Here is a 25569-nt window from a genome sequence, read left to right as displayed (position 1 = left end):
CCTTGCAGCTAAGTGGAATACTATTATAGGTTGTTGGAGGGAAAGCTGCAGGAGAACTTGGGTCATGTCTGTTGTTTTTCCTCTGCCTAGTGCAGTGTGTGGCACATCATAGGTGTTAAATATTTGTTGAAGGAATGAATGAAATAAGTTATGAAGAACTATTTTTGATGGTAAAAGCGTCTGACTACAATACAGGAGACCTGGGTTCGATCCCTGGGTTGGGAAGATCCCCTGGAGAAGGAAATGGCAACCCACTCCAGTATTCTTGCCTGAAAAATTCCATGGACAGAGGAGCCTGGTAGGCTACAGTCCATGGGGTCGCAAAGAGTCGGACACGACTGAGCGACTTCACTTTCACTATTATACACTTGACTAATTAACACCCATATGGGAATCTGCTGCACCTCTTGTGATACAGTTCTATCCTTCTAGTGGATTCTTACTTCTAGGAATCAAATAGAACAAAAATTAGGAGGATACAGAGCTTGGTTCCTAGTTATGGAAGGATGGGAGCGTTTATACTTTCAGCAAGTCTTTAAAAAACTTGGTCAAGGGCATTATTTTTTGTAGCAGATCTCTAGTCTTTCCCATTCTGTTGTTTTCCTCTGTTTCTTTGCATTCCTGCCTTTAGCTTTCCTTTGAGTTATGATATTAGGGACAGTTGTTTCTAATCTTTTTATATGTGGCTTGTATGGACCGCATTTTACTTCTTTTATTTCTTGTCAGCCTAGCAAAGTACAGTGCCCTCTATTGTTGTGTAGTAAATGTTTGTTTGAAGAGTAGCTCCTTCAAACAGAAAGTCACTCACTGAAAGAATTGTTGATGCCAGGGCAGAAATTGATTTGGATCTGAGGACTGCTGAGGAAATGGCAACAAGGATGTCAAAAGTGTTTTTAAGATGGATATTTTCTGGGGGGAAAGATGAGAATTTTGTTGGGCTGTAGATGTGAAATAAATAGCTTGACTCCTCTTGAAAGTTAGTGGCTGCCCCAGCTGAGCATGCTGCTGAGCTTGTGGACAGTTGCAGGCTCATTTCTTCTTAGTTGGTAGCATCGATTGAAACCACCTCTCTAACTGCTTCTATTAGTTGAATCTCTCCCTCTCCCCATTAATCTCTTTCTAGTCATCTTTTTAAGTAAAAAGCCAAGAGTGGATAAGAAATGTCTCTTTCACTTTATACTGTATACTCTAATTCTTTGAAGTTTTATCATGTGTTAAAGTGTAGTATGTGACAAAGCAACTTGGGACTAGAGAGTGACAGTAAATATGAAAGTAGCAGATATGTATTGATCCCTTATGCTGAAGAGGCATCTGGGTTAGGCCTGGTGAGGAATTCACAAATAAAAGGAAAATGCACCTGTCTAGGAGTTGGAAGGGCTTTGTTTGAAAGCTTGGTCCCATTACCAACTATGGGTATGGCCCTGAGCAAGTCAACTAATTTCTCTGAGCTTCAGGTTTTCTTAAGGGTAAATTTGATAGGGGTGATCAGAGAATCAGTTGATACAAGTGATATTTTAAGTGCGTTTCTTCCCTTTTATTCAGCAACTATTTTGAGTGTTTACTACACGCTGGGAACTCTCCAATGGGCCAAAAATGGAAAACATAGAGCTTATTCTCATGCTTATAATCTAAGAGACAAAAAAGAAAACTACTAATACAGTTCTTGAAATGCTGTGATAGAAGTCTGAACTAGGTGCTCTGGTAGCAGAGTAGAAAGGCAGCTAACCCACACTGAGGATGAGCATTTAGATACTTAATGAGAGAGCATTAGATGGGGAATAGAGGAAAGGGCATAGAGCAGAAGCATTAGCTTGTGTTACTGTGCTAGATAGTCAAGGAGCTGTAAGTAAATCTCTTTGGCTGGACTTAGGGGCCCTTGTGGGGAAATGGCAGGAGAAGAGGCATTACCTTGCATGTCAGTGTTAGGAGTTGGAGATTTATCTTAAGGCAGAGGGCAGCCATTGAAATATTTTAAACAAAGGGAGGATTTATTTTTAAAGGTTTTTTTTTTAATGCATTTACTCTTTTTTCTTATTTAAAATTTTGAAATTGAGGAATAATTGACATACAGTAAATCACATTTATTTAATTGTATAATTTGATAAGTTTTGACAGGTATACACCTGAAAAGTCATAATCATAATAAAATTAATGAACATGTTGTCACTCCCCCAGATTTCTTTGTGCCTTTTTTCAGTCCTTTTCTTGTATTTGTCTGCCTGTTTCCAACCACCCTTGATCAGGGGGAACACTTTGTTTCTCCTCTCATTTTTAAATTGAAATTAAAATTTTATTTTGAAAGTACAAAAAAGTAAGAAAAAAATTCGACATTGTAAACACTCATATATTTACTACTAGATTTTTGTTTTAATAGATCCTTGTAACAGGGATGAATGTAACAGATGGATCAGTCAGAGAGGGCTGAGATTAGAGTCTCCATGGTCAGTGAGAAACTAAAGTAATCCTGGAAGAAGTGATAAAGGCCTGTACTAAGGGGGCAGGGACAGTGTGGTTAAAGAAGAAGGGGTGGTTTCAGGAGATACTGAGGAGAGAGAGTCTGCAAGGCTTGGTGAGAGTTAGATGTAAAGGATGAAAAAGAGGGAAGAGTCTAACTGTTCTAGGTCAGCCTAGGATGAGTGAGTTCATAGCAGTGTTCTTCACTGGGAAAATCTAGCTGGAGATTTTTTTTTTTTTCTTTTGCAGCTGGAGATTTGGTGTTCAGGAGAGAGAACTGAAATATAGGTTGTAATTGAAATAAGAAGTTGTGATTTCTCGAGCAATAATATTGATAGCTAATATTTATAGAGTGTTTACTATGCAGTAATCACTCTTAAATACTTTGTATATGTGAACTTAACTAAATCTTTGTGACAGCCCTTTGAAAAGGTAGGCACTATTATCTCCTCATTTTGCAGATAAAAAAAATTGAACCACTGAAAAGTAATATTCCTAGAACATTCTCATTAGTCTCACCTTACTTTTTCCTCTTTCTGTCTTTTTGACCAGTTTTTACCCTTCTTCACCAGTGGGTTTGGGAAGGAGGAGTAAACTGAAACACTGCTATTGCTGAGTAGCTCTAGCAGAGGAACTGAACATTTAAGTAGTACACTGGGACTTTCTTATGGTTTTATGAGCTGTTCTGGGCATTGGTAATAATTTTTACTTTTCTTTGACAATAGCAGAAATTGCAGAAACTACACTGTTTTACATTTATATCAGCAAAGCACAAGGGTTTAAATTTCTCCACATCTTCACTGACATTGTTATTTTCTGTTTTTTTTTTTTTTTTTTTATTAGTTCAGTTCAGTTTCTCAGTCCTTTCCAACTCTTTGCAACCCCATGGACTGCAGGATGCCAGGCTTCTCTGTCTATCATCAACTCCTGGAGCTTGCTCAAACTCATGTCCATCAAGTTGGTGATGCCATCCAACCATCTTATCCTTTGTCATCCCCTTCTCTTTCTGCCTTCAGTCTTTCCCAGCATCAGGGTCTTTTCCAATGAGTCAGTTCTTCGAATCAGGTGGCTAAAGTATTGGAGCTTCAGCTTCAGCATCAGTCCTTGCAATGAATATTCAGGATTGATTCCTTTAGGATGGACTGGTTTGATCTCCTTGCAGTCCAAGGGACTCTTAAGAGTCTTCAACACCACAGTTCAAAAGCATCAATTCTTTGATGCTCAGCCTTCTTTATGGTCCAACTTTCACATCCATATGTGACTATTGGAAAAACTGTAACTTTGACTGTATGGACCTTTGTTGGCAATGTAATGTCTCTGCTTTTTAATATGCTGTCTAGGTTGGTCATAGCTTTTCTTCCAAGGAGCAAGCATCTTTTAATTTCATGGTTGCAGTCACCATTTGCTGTGATTTTGGAGCCTGAGAAAATAAAGTCACTGTTTCCATTGTTTCTCTATTTGCCATGGAGTGATGGGACTGGATGTCATGATTTTAGTTTTTGAACGTTGAGTTTTAAGCCAGCTTTTTCACTCTCTTTTTTTTTTTTTTTAAATCATAGTGGCCATCATAATGGGTATGAGATGATACCTCCTTATAGTTTTGATTTGTATTTCTCTAGTGATTACTGCTGTTAAGCATATTTCTTTTATGCTTATTGGCCTTTATGTATATATTTGGAGAAACGTTTATTCAAGTTCTGTGCCCATTTAAAAAAATAGTTAGTTATTTTTGGCTGTTCAGGGTCTTCATTGCTGCACGTGGACTTTGTCTAGTTGTGGCGGGTGGGGGCTCCTCTGTTGCAGAGCATGGGCTTCTTCTTGCAGTGGTTTCTCTTGTGGAGCGTGGACTCTAGGTGCACAGGCTTCCGTGGTTGCAGCACATGGGCTCAGTAGTCGTGGTCCCCAGGTTCTAGAGCACAGGCTTGATATTTGTGGCGCGTGGACTTAATTGCTCCAAGGCATGTGGGGTCTTCCTGGATCAGAGACCGAACCTGTGTTCCTGCATTGGCTGGCGGATTCTTTTTTTTCTTAATGTTTTAAAATTTTATTTATTTCTGGCTGGGTTTTCACTGCTTTGCATGGTCTTTCTCTAGTTGTGGCAAGTGGGGACTACTCTAGTTGCGGTACACGGGCTTCTCATTGTGGTGGCTTCTTGTTGCTGAGTATGGGCTCTAGGGTGCAGGAGCTTCGGTAGTTGCCGGGGTCTAGAGCACAGACTCAGTGGTTGTGGCTCATGGGCTTAGTTACTCCTTGGCATGTGGGATCTTCCCAGATCAGGGATCAAACCTGTGTCTCCTGCACTGACAGGTGCATTGGCTCTTTACCAATGAGCCACCAGGGAAGCCCTCTGCCCGTTTTTTAAAATCAGGTTATTTTTTTTGCTTTTGAATTGTCTGAATTCTTTATGTTTTTAGTCAGTCCATTATCAGGTATATGATTTGCAAATATTTTCTCCCAGTCCATGGGTTGTCTTTTCACTTTACTGATAGTATTCTTTGATGCACAGAGGCTTTTAATTTTAATGAAGTCCAACTTAACTATTTTTTATTGCCTCTGCTTTTGGTAATATATCTATGAAATCATTGCCCAATCTAAGGTCATGAAATGTTTCCCTGACGTTATCTTCTAAGAGTTTCATAGTTTTAGGCCTTATGTTTAGGTCTTAGATCCATTTTGAGTTAATTTTTATATATGATATAAGGTTTTACTATATTTTTTGATTTTTTCTTAGTGTTTGCTCTGGGAATTACAGCTAATATCTTCATTTCTAATAATCTAATTTAAATTAAATACCAGTGTGATTTCAATAATATATAAAAATTATGATTCGATATTGCTTCATCACTTCCCTCCTCCTTTGTGCCATTATTGTCATTCAAATTACATCTTTATACATTGTGTGCCCTTCAGTACAGATTTATAATTATTGTTTTATGCAGTGTCTTTTAAATTAAAAATGAAAGTAAGAAAATTACGGGCAAAATATTTATACTATTTTCAAATTTATCCAAATATTTACCTTTATCAGTGCAATTTATTTCTTCGTGTGGGTTTGAGTTGCTGTACTGTCAAAGGTATCATTTGAGTCTGAAATTCTCTCTTTAGTATTTGAGGTATCATTTGAGCCTGTAGTTCTCTATTTAGTATTTGTTGTAGGCCAGGTCTCTTGTTGACAGATTCTCTCAGTTTTTGTTTATATAGAAATTCTTAATTTTTCCTTCACATTTGAATGATAGTTTTGTTGGGTATAGAATTCTTGTTTGACATTCTCCCCTCTGCTACTTCCAACATTTTGAGTATTTCATCTCACTGCCTTTTGGCCCCCATGTTTTTCGAGAAGTACAGCTATTAATATTATTGAGGATCTCATACACAATGAGTCCCTTCTCTTACTGCTTCTGAGATTTATATCTTTACACAACTTGATTGTGATATTTTAATTTGTGTATCTCTCTGCATTTGTCCTATTTGGAGTAGGTTGAGCTTCTTGAATTTATAGATTGTTTTCCATCAGATTTCGCATATTTTCTGCCAGTATTCACATATTTTTTTCCTGTTCTTTAAATTTCTCTCCTCTCCAGCTGACATGCCCATTATACTTATGTTGGTAAGTTTGATGGTAAGTCTCTGAGGCTCTGTTAAATTTTCTTAATTTTTTTTCTTTCTGTTTCTTGGGTGGATAATCTCAGAATGGGAGAAAATAATAGCAAATGAAGCAACTGACAGAGAATTAATTTCAAAAATATACAAGCAACTCCTGCAGCTCAATTCCAGAAAAATAAATGACCCAATCAAAAAGTGGGCCAAAGAACTAAACAGACATTTCTCCAAAGACATACAGATGGCTAACAAACATGTGAAAAGATGCTCAACATCACTCATTATTAGAGAAATGCAAATCAAAACCACAATGAGGTACCATTTCATGCCAGTCAGAATGGCTGCTATCCAAAAGTCTACAATCAACCTATTTTTAAGGTCACTGATTCTTTCTTTTGCTCAAATCTGCTGTTAAACTTCTCTAGTGACATGTTCATTTTATTTATTGTTTTTTTCAACTCGGGAATTTTAATTTGGCTTTTTGTAAAAATTTCTCTTTATTGATATTCTTTATTTGGTGAGATACTGTTCTCATATTTCATTTTAGTTCTTTAGACATGATTTCCTTTAGATGTTAAAATTTTTAAATAGCTGATTCAAAGTCTTTGTTTAGTTTGTCTAATGTCTAGGCTTCTTCAGGGGCAGTTTTTGTTGATTTTTTTTTCCCCCTGAATCATACTTTTTTGTTTTATTGTGTTTCATAAGTTTTTGTTGAAAACTGAATGTTTTAAATAATATTATGCAGCAGCTCTGGAGATCAGGACTTTCCCCAGACTTTGCTGTTACTTTTCTGTTTAGTGCCCTCTCTGAATTAATTCTGTCAAGTCTGTATTCTTTATAGTGTGCTTTCTGCTCTGTTAGCTTAGTGGTCAAGTAATGATTGGATGGATATTTCCTTAAACACCTGGAATCAGTGGGTCTCTCAGTATTTGTTGAGGGGCTCTGTGTGCATTTTGGAGCATGCTTTTAATATTCTGCTGGTCATTTGACAGTTCTGCCTTAACCTTCATTTCCTGATTGTGCAGTGCCTCAGGGTCAGCCAGAGATGAGAGCTTTAGGGCAGTCTCAGGTCTTTCCTTTTCTGGGTGTGTGCACAGACCTGAGCATCCATATGGCCTCACTGAGATTCCCAGGAATGTGTCAGAGCTTTTCAAGGCCCCTATGAATATCTCATTTCCTTGATTCTCCTTTAAACTTTTTGGTTAGCCTATTATTTTCCCAAGTATTATCCACTGCCTCAGGCAGTCACAGAGTTAACAATTGCCTCTATTTTGATGGTTGGATGGCATCATCGACTCAATGAACAGAAGTTTGAGCTAACTCCAGGAGATAGTGAAGAACAGGAAAGCCTGGCATGCTGCAGTCCACGAGGTTGCAAAGAATTGGACATAACTGAGCGACTGAACAACGACAACAAACAAAGAGCTCCTGGGGAGCTCCTGGGGAAAGTGGTTTTCATACTGAGAGAGTTCCTCTTGGATGGATGGAATCTTCCAAGGAAGTGCTAGACAGATCAAATAATTCCAGACATTTGTGCTTAAGGTTTCAGGATCTTCAACCCCATTCAGGATTCAACTTTTCTCCAGAGAAGACTGGCTCCTTTGAATAAATATCGCTGTTTAGAAGCCAGGTTTGAAAAAAAAAAAAAAAAAAGAAGCCAGGTTTGGATGCTACATGTAGTCATTGCAACTGGGGTTTCATTGCTTCCAGGCTTTATCAGTACAGGCGTAGGAAATATATGTATGTGTATACATATACCTGGGCTTCCCTCGTGGCTCAGTGGTAAAGAACCCGCTGACCAATGCAGGAGACACAGCTGTGATCCCTGGGATGGGATGATCCCTTGGAGACGCAAATGGCGACCCACCCCAGTATTTTTGCCTGGGAAATCCCATGGACACAGCAGCCTGATGGGATGTGGTCCATGGGACCACAAAAGAGTCAGACTCGGCTTAGCAACTAAACAACAACAACATACATATACATAAACACACATACATATTTATTTCTTTATCTCTGTATATTAAAAACTCATACCAGTTACTCTGAATCCAGCCATTAGCACAGGGTTTATTCTGTCCTTTTGCCTTTTCATATTGGTTAACTCCTTTCTCTGATAGAAACCCGACCCCTCATCCTTAATATATTTACTGATTTGCTCAAATCCTGCATTTGTGAATTTACATACTTTCTAAAATTTATTTGTAACTCAAATCAATACTTGTGCTTTTGCAGTCATTTGTGGACATGTGCAGAGGGGTGAAAAATTTGACTGTAACTTGCATATTACTAGCTGAGGTGATACTTTGACTTTCTGTTTCAGCTCTTATGCTGTAAACAGATATCCTTCTCAGTCTATTTAGTGGCATTTTTTTTTTTCATTTTTGTGCTTTTGTTCCTGATTTGCCTGTGTAAAATGTGTCTCACATGTAGTGCTAAAGTGCTGTCTAATGTAACTGAGTGCAAGAAGGCTGTAATGTTTCTTACGGAGAAAATTCATATGTTAGAGAAGTTTTATTCAGGAGTGAGTTATAGTTCTGTTTGCTGCGAGTTCAGTGTTAGTGAACCAACATATTTGACATAATTAACATATAATAAATAAGGTGTCTTTAAACAGAAACACACAAAACAAGATCATATATTGAGTTGATGAAAATGTTGTGACCAGAGGCTTGCAGGAACCTAACCCTCTGTTTCTCCTAGGAGCAGTGGTTCAGTGTTTGCTAACTCTGTTTGTGGTCACTTTGTAAAACGTAACTATGGGGAATAGGAGAATCGACTATCTGTAAAGTCCTTTCCAGCTCATGAGTGAGCAAAGTAAAGTACTGCATGTCTTTAAAACCACATGAAGAAACAGTCTGTGAGTTGATTAAAGTATAGTCAGAAAAAGAGCTAGTCAGAATATTTTGAAATACAATGTAAAATCACCTGTAAATTGCAAATGCACAGGAAATGCAAACATAAAACCTATCTTTAAAATTTTGGTTTTGAAATGTTGATGACACAAAAGGATGATAAAACCAGTTCCCACTTATAATGATATTTATATTATCCTAAGTTAAAATAATAATTTTAAACCACTGGAAATTTTTTCTGAACTTAAGAGAATTGAAATTTGCTAATTGTTGTAGACCTAATACATTAGTACCTATAGGAGGATGATCAGTACTTCCACAGATTTATATATTTATAAGTGAAGTATTGGGAGAGATGGGAAGGGAAAAGGACTTAGTAGAGTCAGTAGAACCAGAATTTGGCATCTAGGTTGAAGTAAATGAGCTCATGGTTTGGGTAGAAGTGAAGAAGCGAGTCTCAGAGGAACTGACTGCACAGGGATTAGCTTGTGTGGAGAGGAGCCGTAATTCTCAAAGCAGGGAATATGAGTCAGGTTTTGGAACTGCTGAGCGGAGAATGCAGGGCAGGATGTGTAAATATATTGATGGGTCTAGAAGAGTCCAGTTGGTAAAGATCAGGTGTTTGACTACAGAGGTACTTGAAGGCACTGCAGGCTTTTGAGAAAGGGAATTCCAGGTTCAAAACAATATGTTAAGAAAATGGTTCTTGCTGCTGTGATAGTTTGCTGGGGAAAGAGAAGTTTCTTACATAATTCAGTAACAATTGTTAATAGCAGTAGTGAAGCATTTGTGTGTGTGTTTTACTGTTACTTAAGTGCTTTTACAAGTGGTCCTTGGGATACTCCTGTGAGGTAGCTTTTATTATTACCACTTTAAAAGAAAAATTATTTATTTGTCTGTGTTGGATCTTAGTTACGGCATGCGGATCTTTCATTCTGCATGTAGGCTGGCTTCTCTCTAGTTGGAGCTTGCAGGCTTGTATGGGCTCAGTATTTGTGCCACATGGGCTCATTTGCCCCGTGGTGTTTGGATTCTTAGTTCCCTGATCAGGGATCGAACCCAAGTACCCTGCATTGCAAGGCAGATTCTTAACCACTGGACCACCAGGGAAGTCCCTCTTCTCACTTTTACATAGGGGAAACGGAGGTCCAGAGTGTTGAGTAACAGGTTCATGGTCACATAGCTATTTAATGGTAGGCTTGCAATTCAAACACCTCGGTTTCAATTAAGGATTTGTTATAGGATTAGAAAAGGAAAGGACAGAGCTGATTGCTCCTTTCTTCTAATAAGGAGTAGTATTGGCATGAGACCAGATAGAATCAAATATTAGAGGAAATTTTATTGACGTTGGAAAACATGATGAAATTCTTCAGAAAGTCCAAAAGTTTGCATTGTTCCTACTTGTAATTTCCTCTTACCCCCCCGCCCCCATGTTTGGGCCTGAATCTGCTGAAGTTTGATCTTACCACATATTTACATTTTTAGGAAAGGAACTGTCTGACACTGAATGATCTGGTAAATGTGTCAGCTGTTAGTAAACAAGAAGCCAATAATTGTATCTCATTTGAAAACAATCCCAACAGGTGAAACCTCTGCTGAAATAAAATCCTGTTTTTAAGCTTTAATTTTCATTTGAAACATAAGTTGCTGTGAGTAGCCTGTTAGAAACAGTTACACAGTTTTAGAAATGAGATACTTTGGAAAGCATCTCTAGGTTTAAAATTCTTAACACCTCTCTCCCCATTACCCCTGGCCCTTCCTGCCTACTCATGAGGAAATAGAGATTCAGCTTCAAGGTAATATTTTATTGAGTTGGACATACTGCAAAGTACATTTATCCCCTTAAAATCCTGAAGGTAGGGATTTTTATTTATTTTATAGAAGAGGCAGTGAAAACTCATAGTTCACCGATAGTGGAGCTGTGAGTCAAATCAGTGTTTTCTAAGTACAGGACTCTTCCCATAGTATTATGCTGCATTTTAATTGGTTCAAGACTAGGTCACAGAGTGTTAGAGCTAGGACTTTGGAGATATTTCCTTTACCTTTTCATTCCATAAACTAGCTTGTATCCAGGAATTGGGCTACTTGGATTCAAATCTTCATCCCATCATTTATTAACCATGTGATCTTGGGAAGTTACTTATCCTATCCTTACTTCCATTTCTTTATCCATATACGTGGGATAGTAACAGTAGTAATGTGGATTTGATCCCTAGTCCAGGAATATCCCTGGAGAAGGAAATGGCAACCTACTCCAGTATTCTTGCCTGGGAAATCCCATGGTCAGATGAGCTTGGCAGGCTACACAGTTCATGGGGTTGCAAAAGAGTCAGACACAACTCAGAGACTAAACAGCAACAATAAATATTACTAATGATTGTTAAGAGGAAAATGAGCATCGTAGAGGTTTAATTACTTCTAAAGATTATATTAAAGTAGCTGATTTTAAACTAGAATCGATCTTTGACTCCTAGTATTGTAGTTGATGGGGCTTCACAGGTGGCACAGTGGTAAAGAATCTGCCTGCCAATGAAGGGGGTGTGGGTTTGATCCCTGGGTTGAGAAGATCCCCTGGAGTAGGAAATGGCAACTCGTTCCAGTTTTCTTGCCTGGAAAATTCCATAGACAGAGGAGCCTGGCTGGCTACAGTCCATGGGATTGCAAAGAGCTGAATATGACTGGACAACCGAGCTCACACACACATACACACACTTTGTAATTGATGTTTGGCAAAGTGTTTTCAGACAGTTTGTATATCCACTCTTTATTATGGCCCTATCAGGTGTACAGGTCATGTGAGAGAAACCCTTGGACTCCCCAGAGTTGGTTCCTAGAATAGAGATTTCCAGTGCTGTGTACAGGGATGCCATTTATACAGTGGATTGCATTTCAGATTCATAAAATAAAGCATTCTTCTCATTGAGCAAGATAGAGCTCCTCCTTTCTCCAGTCTAACCTTTCACTTTAGTCCAGAGACCTTTTTGAGGTCAGTTAATGCCAGAGGGGAAAATTGGACCTCACTCATAGCTCTAACAGCCATTTAGTATCCCTTTGTCTTGGAAGTCAAGTTGCCCAAGTGTATTTTCCCACCCAAAAAATTTCAGCCTTCGTTTCTTCATCCTTTTGGGGATAATGGTAACGCCAGCACTGTTTCATGTAAAGGGATTTTATGAAGAGCAGATAAATCAGTATTTGTGAAAAGGAATCACAAACTAAATGATAAGCTAACTGTAAAATGCCTGAAGTAGGTTTATTTTGTTCCTGTTCTGAGAGGAAGCTCATGTCCTGCAGTTTGAGTCAGCTCTTAACCAGAATCCTTTTAGTCTGTGGTAGGCAAGGGTGCGTTTTATCTTTGGAGAGATGAGCATGGGCAGCCTTGGGCCGGGTCCTATTTTGGAAGTTCTCCTTTCATTTGCCCTGTTCTAGAAAGATTTCTAGACTTAGATACACTCTTTGCCTTCTACACATGGAGTCTGATATAGATTCCTAACTATGTTTTTCTTTTTCTAGAGAAACCATATTAGCATCTCCCAGTGGGTTCCAGGATGCAGCCGATTGCTACTTGCATCTCCTACACAGGGACAGCGGGGCAGGACTCTGTCTGGTACTTTCCAGGTAAGATTTGTTGTTCCTTTGCTTGCTATGAAAAAACCTTAGTGTTAATGTGCAAATGTCATGTATTTATAGATTAACCAACCAAATTGTGTGATGGAAAAACCTCATGAGACCACTTCTGGGTCTCTGTGGTGCCAGCTCAGGACTGATCCTTACTGTATGGTGTCTAAGGCGTGGCTTCTAAATACCCCAGTGGTGGAACTTAGCCTAGGATACCATGGTACAGTCTGATTTTTACTGTTGGGAGTGTTTCCAGATATTCATCTGAGAGTTAACCTTTCTTCAGTTTTCTTGTAACCACTTTTACCTGGAGTAAGAAAGTGCTTCTTTTTTTCCTTTTTATGAACATAAAATTAGAGGCACAATTATTTGAGGCCTTAGTTTACCACTGATCACCTGATCCATTATAATATAGTCTACTTTGGACCCTCCTTGAGGATTTCTGTTCCTGATTTTTGCTAATTATACAAATAATTCAATAATAAAGGTAATAAAAATCACCCATGACTTCAAACCTGAAAACATCTGCTGGTCCTTTTCCAGTCTTTGAGTATGTGTGTGTGTACTAATTTTTTCCTTAGGTACCTGAACAAATATCTACAGAATTTTATGTTCTGGTGCTTTTTCACATATTAGAGCAGACATTATTCATGTTTTAGACATATTCCATAATTAATTTTTGAAATGGCTACATGTTATTCTATTTATTTAGCCTTTATTTATGTTAAAATTATTTCTAATTTTTTTGCCATAGTAGACTTTAATGTGGTTACCATTTTCTTGCTGTATAGTTTTTCTTATTTTAAATTATTTATTAAGGGTAAACTAGGAGAGTACACCCTAGGTCAAAGGGTGTGAGCAATTTTCCTCTCCAAAAAGTTGTTTTAATTTATACTGCCACCAGCAATGTTTATATAACTAGTTTTTCATCCTTACTTCCCCTAAATTGTATTTTTTTTTTAAAATTTATTTATCTTCTGTCTCGGGTCTTAGTTACATCATGCAGGATCTTCGTTGCTGTGCACAGACCCTCTGGTTGTGGCTTTTGGGCTTAGTTGCACTGAGGCATGTGGGATCTTAGTTTCCTGACCAGGGTTCGAACCCACGTCCCCTGCATTGAAAGGCAGAACCACTGGACCACCAGGGAAGTCCCTAAATTGGATGTTTTTTTTTTTTTAATTTAAACTAATTGGGTAGAAAATGTTACCTTGTTTTGCTTAGCATATCTTTATCAGGGTTAAACATTTTTCTGTGTTTTATCAGTTGTATTCTGGTTTGTAAAAACTGTATGCTTTTATCATTTCTTCATTTATCTACTAGGAATTTATTTTTATTACCAATTTATGTAATTTCCTTTGGTAGCCATTAATCTTTTTCATATTTAATGCAATGAAAATTTATTTTTGATGTATAAATTATATACTGTGTAATTTACTTATATAAATATGTTAAAATACTTAAAATGCAGAGTAATTCCCTTCAATTAGTATATAAGGGTTGCCCTTCTGAGAATGTCTTGTTTGTCCCTGTATTACTTGGGCTTCTCACTGAGTCTGGCACAGAGGTGGCAATAAATGAATGAATGAAGAATATATTTGTGTGGAAGAGGGATCTACTTTACATAGCCAGGTAGCTATTTCTTTTCAGAAGTTTTTGGGCTGTGTTCTGGTTTTGTCTGTGTATGCATTGAAAATTTATTTATTTATTTTTGGCTGTGCTGGGTCTTCATTGCTGCCTGGGCTTTTATCTAGTTGCGGAGACCAGGGGCTGCTCTCCAGTCGTGGCGCCTGGGCTTCTCTTAGTTGCGGAGTGCAGGTTCTAGAGCGGGCAGCTTCATTAGTTACGACGCTGGGGCTCAGTAGTTGTGGCGCATGGGCTTAGTTGCCCTGAGGCATGTAGAATCTTCCTAGACCAGGGACTGAACCTGTGTTCCCTGCATTGGCAGGCAGATTTTTAACCACTGTACCACCAGGGAAGTCCTAGCAAATTTTAATAGAATTTATCCTGTAGCTCTAAGTCATTTATAAATAATTTGTGCAAAGAAGGTGGAAGGGGGAGCTCATTCTATCAGTCTCTGACTTGGGCCTCATTCTTTGAATCAATAAACATTTCTTGGGTACCTAATACGTACCAGGTACTGTATTAGGTTCTCGGACAGCATTATAGCAAGGTATCCATGTAAATAACTTGGAGTTGTTTATCTCATGCTGACAAGATGTAATTTCAGCCATTGTAAATAAACTGGACATTTTGTCATGTTGACTGTACCTCACTGGTACATCTTCCCAGTTTTGAGTTCTGGTTGGAAAACTCTGCCTCAGAATGACATCCTCAGGCGCATGTCCGAGAGGGAGGCAGATTTGGCTCAGAATGAGGAAGAACCTTGTGTTAACTAAAATTGTGGTGTAATGGAATGTGTTGGCTATATTTGGCAAAGTAAATTTACTCTTACTGGAAATATTCAAGCAATGATTGGAAGACTGTGTTAGGGGCATGACATAAAAGTATCTTTCATTGGGTGAATGGTAGTATCAGAAGATCTCTAAGGTAATGTCCATTGCTATAATCCTGTTATTGTTTTCAAAAGGCTGGGGATGTTGAATTCTCAACTATCTTTTCTAAATAACCTCTTGAAGTTCTATCATACTTTGATGAGTCTACTTTAAAATTTTTTTAAATTTTGAAATAAATTAAACATAAAAAAATGATAAAAATAGTAGTGTTCCCATATATCCTTCATCTAGCTTCCTTTGATGTTAACATCTTATATGACCATAGTGCAGTTATTGAAACCAGGAAGTCAACATTGATGTAATACTATTAAATAATCTGAATACCTATCCCAGTTTTTTCCCCCCATTAATTCCTGTTTTGGTTCTCGGTTTGGGTTTGTCTAATATTTTCTTAAAATTAGATTAAGGGCTTGCATTTTTGGGAAAAGTGACATTGTTTCCTTCTCAGTGTGTCTTATCAGGGGATACATGATGCCAACATGTCTTATTACTGGTGATGTTAACCTTGGTCACTTGGTTATTAATTAAAGTTAACTTTTCCCCTTTGTAATTAGTATCTTGTGAGAAGATACTTTGAAATGGTACAGATTTCTCATCATACTTTTGCTCATTACTTTTAGCGCCCATTGATGGTTCTTTTTTTTTAATGGTATGTAATAATTACTTTAAAAATTTTGATAAAATACACATAACAAAGTTACCACCATTTTTAAGTATGCAAATTCAGTAGTGTAAAATATAGTCACATTATTAAACAGTATATATCTAGAGATTTTTCATCTTTCAAAACTGAAAATGTATATCCCCGCCTGCTGTTGGCAACCTCCTTTCCAGCTTTCTGTTTCTTTAATGCTGCCTAAGGGACTTCCCAGGTGTTGCTAGTGCTAAAGAACCTGCCTGCCAATACAAGAGACACAAGAGATGTGGGTTTGATCCCTGGGTTGGCTCTGGAGTAGGAAATGGCAGCCCACTCCAGTATTCTTGCCTGGAAAATTCCATGGACAGAAGAGCCTGGCAGGCTACAGTCCATGGGGTCACAAAAGAATCAGACATGACTGAGCAACTGAGTACAATACTACATATGAGTGGAATCATACAGTATTTGTCTTTTTGTCACCTATTTTGCTTGGCCTGATGTCTTCAAAGTTCATTTGTGTTATAGCATGTGACAAGATTTTTTTTTTAAAGCTGTATAATATTCCATTGTATTTATATATTACAGTTTTTTTATCCATTGTTCTGTCAGTGGGCATTTGGGTTGCTTCCACATCTTGGCTATTGTGAAAAATGCTTCAGTGAAGATAAGTGTGCAAATATCTCTTCAAGCTCCTGCTTTAAATTTTTTTTTTTTTTATATTTAGCTAGACGTGGTATTGCTGTATCATGTGATAATTCTATTTATGGTTCTTGACTGCAGTAGTCATTACTGTGGTGTTTGCTTGATGGTCATTTTCTAATTCCATCAATACATACTCCATTTGTTGACTGGAATTCTACTGTAAGGATGAGCTGTCACTCCCTCTCCATTTATTTGTTTATTCAGTTATTTTGTTTGTATCAGTATGAGCTAATGGATATTTATTCTGTGAGTTATAATCTATTCTCATTATTTATTTTGTTGATCAAATTGTCCCATGTTTGGCTATTGAGAGCTCCTTCAAGTTCTTTTCTACCTTCCTTCAGTTTTTGAACACTTCTTTATTTCTTGGGTACCACAAGATGTTTCAGGTTCATGCTGTATTTAATTTGCTCGAGTCCTAGAGTCAACAGTTTCCCTGGGGAGCCCTAGTTCCATTTATTGGAGAAGAATATTAGGAATATTTAGAAATTAAGATCTGGGTGCTAAGTGTACATTAGCCAATGTTGAACTCTACTTAGGTTTTTGAATCAGCTAGGGGAGAGAAGAGAGCTCTGAATATAAGTTTTACCCCTTAAAGAACTTTACTTCTTTGAGGCTTAGAGTCCTTATTTCTAAATGGGAAAAAATAGTATCAACTTTGAAAGATTTCTGTGAGATAACAAAAGTAAAACAGCAAGCATTCAGATGCTGGGCATATGGGAGATCTTTAGTAAATTGTAACTATGATTTTTGTTTGCTATTTATGTTCATGCTCCTTGGGTAAATTTTCTCATCTTGTAAATGGAAACTTAAAAAAATTTTTTTTTGTCCTAAAACTACCTCAAGTTGCAACCTCTCCTTGGGTCTTAGTTTCCTCATCTGTGAAAGGAAAAGGTTGGACTTAGAAGATCTCTGAGATTCCTTCCAGCTCAAGTGTTGTTATTCTAAGTTTCTCCTTAGTTCTTTAATTGCTTTTTCTCCAAGCTAAACAGCCTCAATTCGTTTTAACCTTTCCACTAGGACCTTTTATTCATCTCTTTGATCATTCCTGTGGTTCTTTTCTGGACCTTCTCCAGATTGTCCTTCTATTTAAAAAAAAAAAAAAAAAACCCACCTAGTTTTTATTGAGTGCTGACTCCATGCCCAGAATGGTGTTGAGCAGTGGGACAGAAAATAAAAGAAGTATAAGATATACTGTGCCCTGGTGGAGCTTATAGTTTTGCTAAAAGGACCAGATATTCAAGAATTGCTGAGTCTTTCTCTTCTATTCCCCTTTTTCCTCCCTCCCTCCATTCATTCCTTCCTTCTTTCCCTCTTCTCTTTCTCTATTTCTTTCAAGATCAGGAAGGTCTTTTCATTTTTAGAACCTTTTTGGAAGCAAAAAAAGAAGAGTGAAATTTTAGCATTTCACTTAATGAGGGGCTGCTTGCATAAGAGTTTGCTGTTGGATTTGTCTGGAACAGGTCTTCATATTTGTTTTATGCATTGAAGTTTACCCATCTCTTTTACATAGATTATTTTATTTGGTTGCAAAACAAACATATGAGATAGCTGGAGCTTCTAACCTTGTTTTTTTGTCTTCCACTACCCCATGCTTCTCACCTTTGTCTTTTCAGTCACTTTCTCTATGCTGCTGTCATCTTAACACTTATCCATAATCTCTTTTTTGATGACTCCAGATCTTTTTGATCTCTAAATTTCTATTTTTTATTGAAGTATAATAAAAATACAAAAAGGCATAAGTCATAAGTATGTGACTCAATGAATTATCCCCAAGTGAACATAACCAGCTCCCACATCAAGAAATAACCCCAGAAGTTCCTTGATCCCCTTCTGGTCTCTGCCCCTAACCAAAGTTAAGCAGTCTTCTCTTTGAACACCAAAGTAGTTTTGCCTTTCAAACATGATATGTACTCTCTTTTGTTTGTCTGCTTTCATTCAACTTTGTTTTAGAAATTCATCTATGTTACTGTGTGTCATAATAGTTTGTTCATTCTCATTGTTGTGTAGTATTTTGTTGTCTGACTGTACCACAGTTAATTTTTCCACTTATTTATTGATGGATATTTAGATTGTTTCTAGTTGGGCTTTTATAAATAGGGCTCTTATGAGCATTCTAGTATACATTTTTGTGAGGATATATACACATTTCTATTGGGGTATATACTTAGAAATGGAATTGTTGAATCTTACAGAATGTGTATACATTCAGCTTCATAGATACTGTCAAATAATTTTTCAAAGTGATTGTATCATTTTATACTCCCATCAGCAGAGTATAAGAGTTCTAGTTGCTTTATATCCTTTCTGATGCTTTGTGTGTGTGTGTTTGGTGGGTGGTCTTTAAATATTTTTAAATATGAAAGTAAAGTGAGTTTTCTTTCTCTTCTCCACAAGGTTATGAGCTCCATAGGGTAAGGGTTGTTGTATCTTTTTTTTTTTTTTTTTTTTTTTTGCGACCCCATGGACTGCAGCCCACCAGGCTCCTCTGTCCATGAGATTTTCCAGGCAAGGATACTGGAGTGGGTTGCCATTTCCTTCTCCAGGAGGGTTGTTGTATCTTAAAACCTGGCACAAAGGCTGGCATATTGTGGGTATTTAATAAAAGTTGGAGGAAACATGTATGCATGGTATGTGTATAGATAAGAAGAAGGATATATAATAAGGGCTTTCCTGGTGGTCCAGTGGATAAAAATCTGCCTGCCAATGCAGAGGATGCAGGTTCGATCTCTTCGATCCCTGGTCGGGGAAGATCTCACAATGCCGAGGGGCAGCTAAACTCCTGTGCCCCAACTACTGAACCCACAGGCTTAGAGCCTGTGCTTTGCAACAAGAGAAGCCACAGCTATGAGAAGCCTGCATATTGCAACAAAGAGTAGACCCCTGTGCAGCAAGGAAGACACAGTGCAGCTAAAACATAAATAAATAGATACATTTGTGAAGAAGCATATAATAAGAAGTAACCTTAAAAGTGGCTGGGTTTGTTCATTCAACAAATATTTAAGTGTTTGCTGTGTATAATGCACTGTACTTGATTCTGGTAATACAGCTAGTTCCTACCCTCATGGATATTTTTGGTGGTGGTGATAGAAAATAAATATGTGTGTAATAAAAATATAATTGTACATTGTAATGAGTACTGTGAATGAAATGAACAGGCTACTGCTATGATAGAGAATCATGGGATGACAAGAAACTGTTTTAGATACAACAGTTAGAGAAGGCCTCTTTGAAAAAGTGACAGTGAGTATTTTGGGTTATTTTCTCTCTCTCTTTTTTCTTTACGAAAAGTTATTTGATATCTTTTTGGTTTAAACAGAGGAAAAAATTAATGTTTTTAAAGGTCAAGGGAAGGGTGAAACAGACCACCAGCCCAGGTTGGATGCATAAGACAAGTGCTCAGGGCTGGTGCACTGGGAAGACCCAGAGGGATGGGATGGGGAGGGAGGTGGGAGGGGGGATCGGGATGGGGAACACATGTAAATCCACATGTAAAAACACATGGCTGATTCATGTCAATGTATGGCAAAAACCACTACAATATTGTAAAGTAATTAGCCTCCAATTAATAAAAATAAATGAAAAAAAAAAACACACACACACAAAATAAAGGTCAAGGGAATCTTTTAGGGGGCAAGGGCAAGAATGGGTAGTACAAAAAAGTAAATGTATGTGTTTATAGGTATGTTTAGGTATGGGGAAACTAGATGTTTTCTGGGGAAGAAAAAGATCATGTCATTTAATATAACTTGCCCCAAAGCACAGCTTGTTGAGACTGTTGGTTGTGTTCCTTGAACCCGTTTAAGTGTTTCATGTTCTAGTGGGCCATTACACTGGTATATGTGGTATAATAGGAGTGATTCTGTGTTTCATGTTACACAGCCTTCTTGATACCTGTAAATTTAAGTGTAAGTCCTTGGCACTGACCAGAAGAATCCTGACTAATCTTTTAATATTCTTGTTTGGAAAGAAAAGTAAATAGTAACTCTCCACATTTAGAAATTCCATTTTTTCCTTCATTAGTATTAAAGGAAAAATCATTTTCATTTCAGTGTGTCCCTTCTCTTGGAATAAAACAGAACGGAATCCTCCTGCTACTCCTTCCCCATCACTTTATATTGTAAAGAAAATATAACAGTACTGAGAGTTTGGAAACTAGGTTCCTAAACTCTTGAATATTCTACCAGCACAGTGAAATAACTCATTTCTGTGTATTCCATTTTAGACTTGCACATATGCATTTGTGTGTCTACCTATAATTTTATACATAAATATGTTTTCATGTTGCTAAAAATAATAATCTCTTGTAAACTGTGGATTTTAGGTGATAATGTTGTATCAGTGTGGGTTCGTCCATTGTAACAAATGTACCACTCTGTTGAGGGATGTTGATGGTGGCAGATATTGTAAATGTGTGGGAAGGGGTATGTGGGAGCTGTCTGCACTTTGGTGTGAGCCTAAAACTGCCTTTAGAAATAAATTCTATTTAAAATCTGATCATTTGATTTTCCATTGAGTGACTGAACCTTAATTTAGTTAACCACCTCATTTCTCATTGGACTTACTCCCCAATTTTCACTCTTGTGAATAATGGTAATAATGAGGATCGCTTGCATATTATTTTTTCCATAGGAATTTATTTTCAAAACCATATTTATTGGTCTTGATTATAACATCACCAGTATTGGTAGGATTATGGTGAGGATTCCATAAGGTACTTAAGTACAAGGCACATTCATTGTGAGGCACTTACATAGTGCCTGGCACATAATAGTTTTAACTAATGGCTTCCCTGATAGCTCAGTTGGCAAATAATCTGTCTGCAGTGCAGGAGACCCCGGTTTGATTCCTGGGTTGGGAATATCTGCTGGAGAAGGGATAGGCCACCCACTCCTGTATTCTTGGGCTTCCCTTCTGGCTCAGCTGGTAAAGAATCTGCACGCAATGAGGGAGACCTGGGTTCAATCCCTGGGTTTGGGAAGATCCCCTGGAGAAGGGAAAGGCCTCTCCAGTATTCTGGCCTGGAGAATTCCATGGCCTGTATAGGCTGTGGGGTCGCGAAGAGTCAGACACAACAGTCACTTTCAGTGACTGTTATATTGCCAAAGTGCTTTCATATACAGTGTGAACATAGAAGGAAGACAATTCTGATCTGGACAACAGTGATGTTGACAATGATGATGAAAACTTCTACTACTTATTGTGTACCTATTTTGTGAAAGGTATTTTATATTCTTTTATTTATTCAGATATTCACCAGATGTTTGTTGAGTATGTACTAGATACCATTAGGAACTGGGTTAAGAAAGGTTGGTTTCTATATTTTTTACTTTGAAGTAACTCTGTTCACATTAACCTTCTAAGTGTGTGCTCGGTGTTGCTTACATCCGTTTGTTTTTCTTTTTTCCTTAAATCTCTTGGGGCTCCAGATGAGCCAGGCCCTAGCATGTGGTGGATCAGTACAAATTCCTGGAGTAGACATTGAGCTGAGGAGGAAGTATCATACTACAAGTAAGGTGAGACTTAATGAGTTCTTTCTATGTCTGTAGCATGCTTTCACACAAGTGTTCTTATTTGAAACTCAGCAAAATTGTTACCTGGATGAGGCAAGAAATTTTATTGAATGAAGAAGATAAAGTTTAGGGAAGTAAAGTAACTTGCCCAGGGTTACAAGGATGGGAGGAGACAGACCAGCTGAATATTGGAACCTAAGGCTTCTGATCCCATGTCTTGTATTTCTTCCATTGTACTCTCTAGCTTGAAAAGCACTTTAGAGAAAAAGTCATAGGAGTTTTTTTTTTTTAATGTTAAAGTAATATTTAACATCTGGAGAATTTCTTATTAGTTAGATAGCCTGGCTTCATTTAGAGAGGCTTAGCATTAGAAAGGTTTTCCATGGAGTTTATTTGTGAACTACAAAACTTATCTGTAGTCATTAATAAAATTTGTTATACTAAGAATACAGGAGTTTAAAAACATGTTTTCAGTACTTGCTTTGGTTGATTATGTCTATGATTTTGTCTGCTTTCAGATAATATTTTTCTTTCCTTTTCCTATAATGTCAATAAACATAGAGCATTCCTCTTCTCAGAATTGTTCTTTGGGAGATGGGGGGAGGGGTCAAGATTTCTTTTTTAAAATACTCTTTTCTGTAGAACTTAAATGGGGTGCATATGTCTGCTCTGGAATTTGGAGGGCATCGATTAGGGTTCCAGATATGTTTGTACTGAGTGAAGAAGTACCCAGAAAAATGAGAATTAAAAATTCTGGATGAAAAATATCTAAGCAATAAAAATTCCCCTTAGACCTAATGAGAAATAAAAGCATTCTGTTAAGAAATGTTTTTTTGCAACTGATTTTTGATTCCTTCTTTTTTATTAAATAGCTTTCTTCTACCAAGGATTCACCACAGCCTGTTGAGGAAAAGGTTGGTGCTTTCACAAAGATAATAGAAGCCATGGGATTCACAGGACCTCTGAAATACAGTAAATGGGTAAAGTCTCAGTTTTTCTCATTTTTCTTTTTGAGCTTTGTGCTTTCTGCTCCTTGCAGAAGATTTTTTTTTTTTTTTAAAGCTTCTGCTTTGCTTTTTGTGAAATGCATGTATTATTTTGAGAGCTTTAAAACATATTGTATCCCCTTGTCTCCCATTCTAAGTCAGGTCTATACAGCATGTGGGGCTGAAACACTGCCTCTACTCCCTTCACTTGATTGCTTAGAAGTATCTCAGTAGCAAGCAATCGAATAAGACTGGTCTTTCCAGATCTTTGCCACGTGAATGCCATATAGATAAGTTCTAAGGAGTTAGATGGGCCAGATGTTCTGATGGGCAGTGTTCTTAAGGAAACATTACTTTCTATTATTCATAAGTGATTTTCTCTAGGTCATGGTAGTGATTTTCTTTAAAATTTTGTTAATGAGCATTTTTAAAATTAATCAATTCTGTGATTTATTATAATTCATATTATGGAGGGCTGTCTGCTGTGTCATTCCTTATGAGATCTTGGCCTCACACATTATCTGTTATATAGTACTTGCTATAAATGAGTGAATGTCCACTTGGCATCAGGTGCTACTGCCCCTGGACTTTATAGAAATGCCTCTAACCAATTAAGTAATAAAACACAAGTCACTGGATTTTTCTCAGCCCAGTTATCTTCTAGTACTACTGTTTCTTTCTATGATTATGGCAAAAGTACCTTTTAATACTTTTCAAGGTTTCTAGAATGTTGGATAAACCTATCAGTCATAAGTTATAGTCATAAGTCATAATCAAACCAATACAAAGCAGTAGAGAAGACTTTTTTAGGAAACACCATAGCTTTGCCCAGAATGACTAAATTATTTCACTTACACCTTTTTAACAAGTTGTAGTCAAATTATTATAGAACTTAAATTTTATTGTGGACTCTACTTTTAGTTTTCTCTTAAAATGTCTGGCTGTCTTCCTAACAGTTCCAACTGCAACACATATAGGCTTTTTTCTATACCCTCCCTTTTACATAAATTGAACAGTGATTCCGCCAGCATTTTGTCTGTAAGGGGCTTTGAAAAGTGTAGAAGATAAGACACATACTCAGTTATAATAATGTTCTTAAGATCCTAAGGTTATGAAGTGCCTTCTTAATCACTAATGAAATACTATTTATGCTCCTTAAAGTTATCTCTTTTTACATCATAATTCCTTGGCAAATGATAATCATTGGTATATTTGGTAATATTAAGCAGGATCTTTTCCTCTATTAAAAAAAAAAAAGATTTGCAAAAAAAAAAAGATTTGCAATCATAGCATTGGGATTTAAAAGCGTAAGTGTTTTGTCTGAAAGTAAGAAATTAAAAGGAAAATAAGAGCAGAAAGAAAAAAAGAAAAGAGAAAAAAATTGACTGTTTTATTAATTTCTTGATGGTTGAGTTCCACTTGGTTGCTTCCATATGCTTTGTCTCGTCTGTATTTTTATGATTCCAGAGGGAAAGTTGGCTACCATTTGGAGGATTACTAAATCATCAGGAAAATTTCTTCACTGTTTTAGTTTAAGTTAGTCTCTAATTTTTCTTGGTTCCCTTGTGACCTCAACCAAGTCTCTAATTGCATTTAAAAAATCTTTTGTGATGTGGCAGTGTGTTTCCTGTAACCTTCATTTTTAATTTGTGACATCAAAACATCCAAGTATGACATTCTGGTATAATTTGGGTGGGAAAATGTAGGTACAACTTTCCATTTTGAAAGAGACTTTTTCAGCAAATGTTGACTCAGAAGTCTATGGCAGACACTTGTATTGGGGTTGCACTGGCAGGAATCTTTGAATTTTGTCTTTTCACATGTCTTTCATTAGGGAGTAAAATGTCTCCCTGTCTCTCCACATCAGCAGTGTCAGCCATCTTTCCTCCATCTTTTTATGTAATGTTTTCGTGTGTGGTTCCATTTTTTTTCTAGATGCGTATTCAAGAATTTAAATGTGGCTTTTCCTTACCTGCTTGACTATCACAAAATAACCATTTTTTTTCATTATCTTTATGGAACAATGATCAGGTAAGATAAGGATAACGTTTAACAGATTTAGCCACATGTCATTGAATAGGCAGTTTCCAGATTAGCATTAAGCCAAAAAGTTATTCCTGTTCTGAAGGACACTGACAAACTGGAATGCATTCAGAAATGGGCAGTGAGCCTTGTGAAGCCTTCAGAAACTTGAATGAAGAGTGGTTGAAGGAAATAGGGATGCTTTGCCTGGAAAGAGAAGACTAATGGTTTTCTCAGGTATTTGAAGAAGAAATGTTAAAAAAAAAAAAAAAAAGGAGAGGAACTTCCTCATGGTCAAGTGGCTGGGACTGTTTTCTTCCAGTGCAGGGCGCCTGGGTTCAGTCCTTGGTCAAGGAACTGGATCCCACATGGCATGACTAGGAATTCAAGTGTTACAACTGAAGATCCCATGTGTCACAACTGGGATCTGGTGCAGCTAAATACATAAATGCTGCTGCTGCTAAGTCGCTTCAGTCGTGTCCGACTCTGTGCGACCCCATAGACAGCAGTCTACCAGGCTCCTCCATCCCTGGGATTTTCCAGGCAAGAACACTGGAGTGGGTTGCCATTTCCTTCTCCAATGCATGACAGTGAAAAGTGAAAGTGAAGTTGTTCAGTCGTGTCTGACTCTTTGCAACCCCATAGACTGCAGCCTACCAGGCTCCTCCGTCC

The 25569-nt window shown here is 37.4% G+C and overlaps 1 protein-coding gene across 1 annotated transcript in view; it reads left to right on the top strand.

The window, feature by feature from the left end:
• The window catches only part of LOC122447966 (ubiquinol-cytochrome-c reductase complex assembly factor 1), a 92698-nt gene that overhangs the window by 702 nt on the left and 66427 nt on the right, over nucleotides 1–25569 (top strand). Inside the window, exons 2-4 of the mRNA XM_043478763.1 lie at nucleotides 12420–12524; nucleotides 21806–21892; nucleotides 22762–22869. Coding sequence (XP_043334698.1) covers nucleotides 12420–12524; nucleotides 21806–21892; nucleotides 22762–22869 — 300 coding nt within the window. The remainder of the gene's footprint in view (nucleotides 1–12419; nucleotides 12525–21805; nucleotides 21893–22761; nucleotides 22870–25569) is intronic.

Source organism: Cervus canadensis, chromosome 10 (assembly GCF_019320065.1).
Source record: "Cervus canadensis isolate Bull #8, Minnesota chromosome 10, ASM1932006v1, whole genome shotgun sequence".
Classification (NCBI taxonomy): Eukaryota; Metazoa; Chordata; class Mammalia; order Artiodactyla; family Cervidae; genus Cervus; species Cervus canadensis.
The sequence above is the reverse complement of the archived record's forward strand: the minus strand, read 5'-3'. Positions and strand labels throughout refer to the sequence as shown.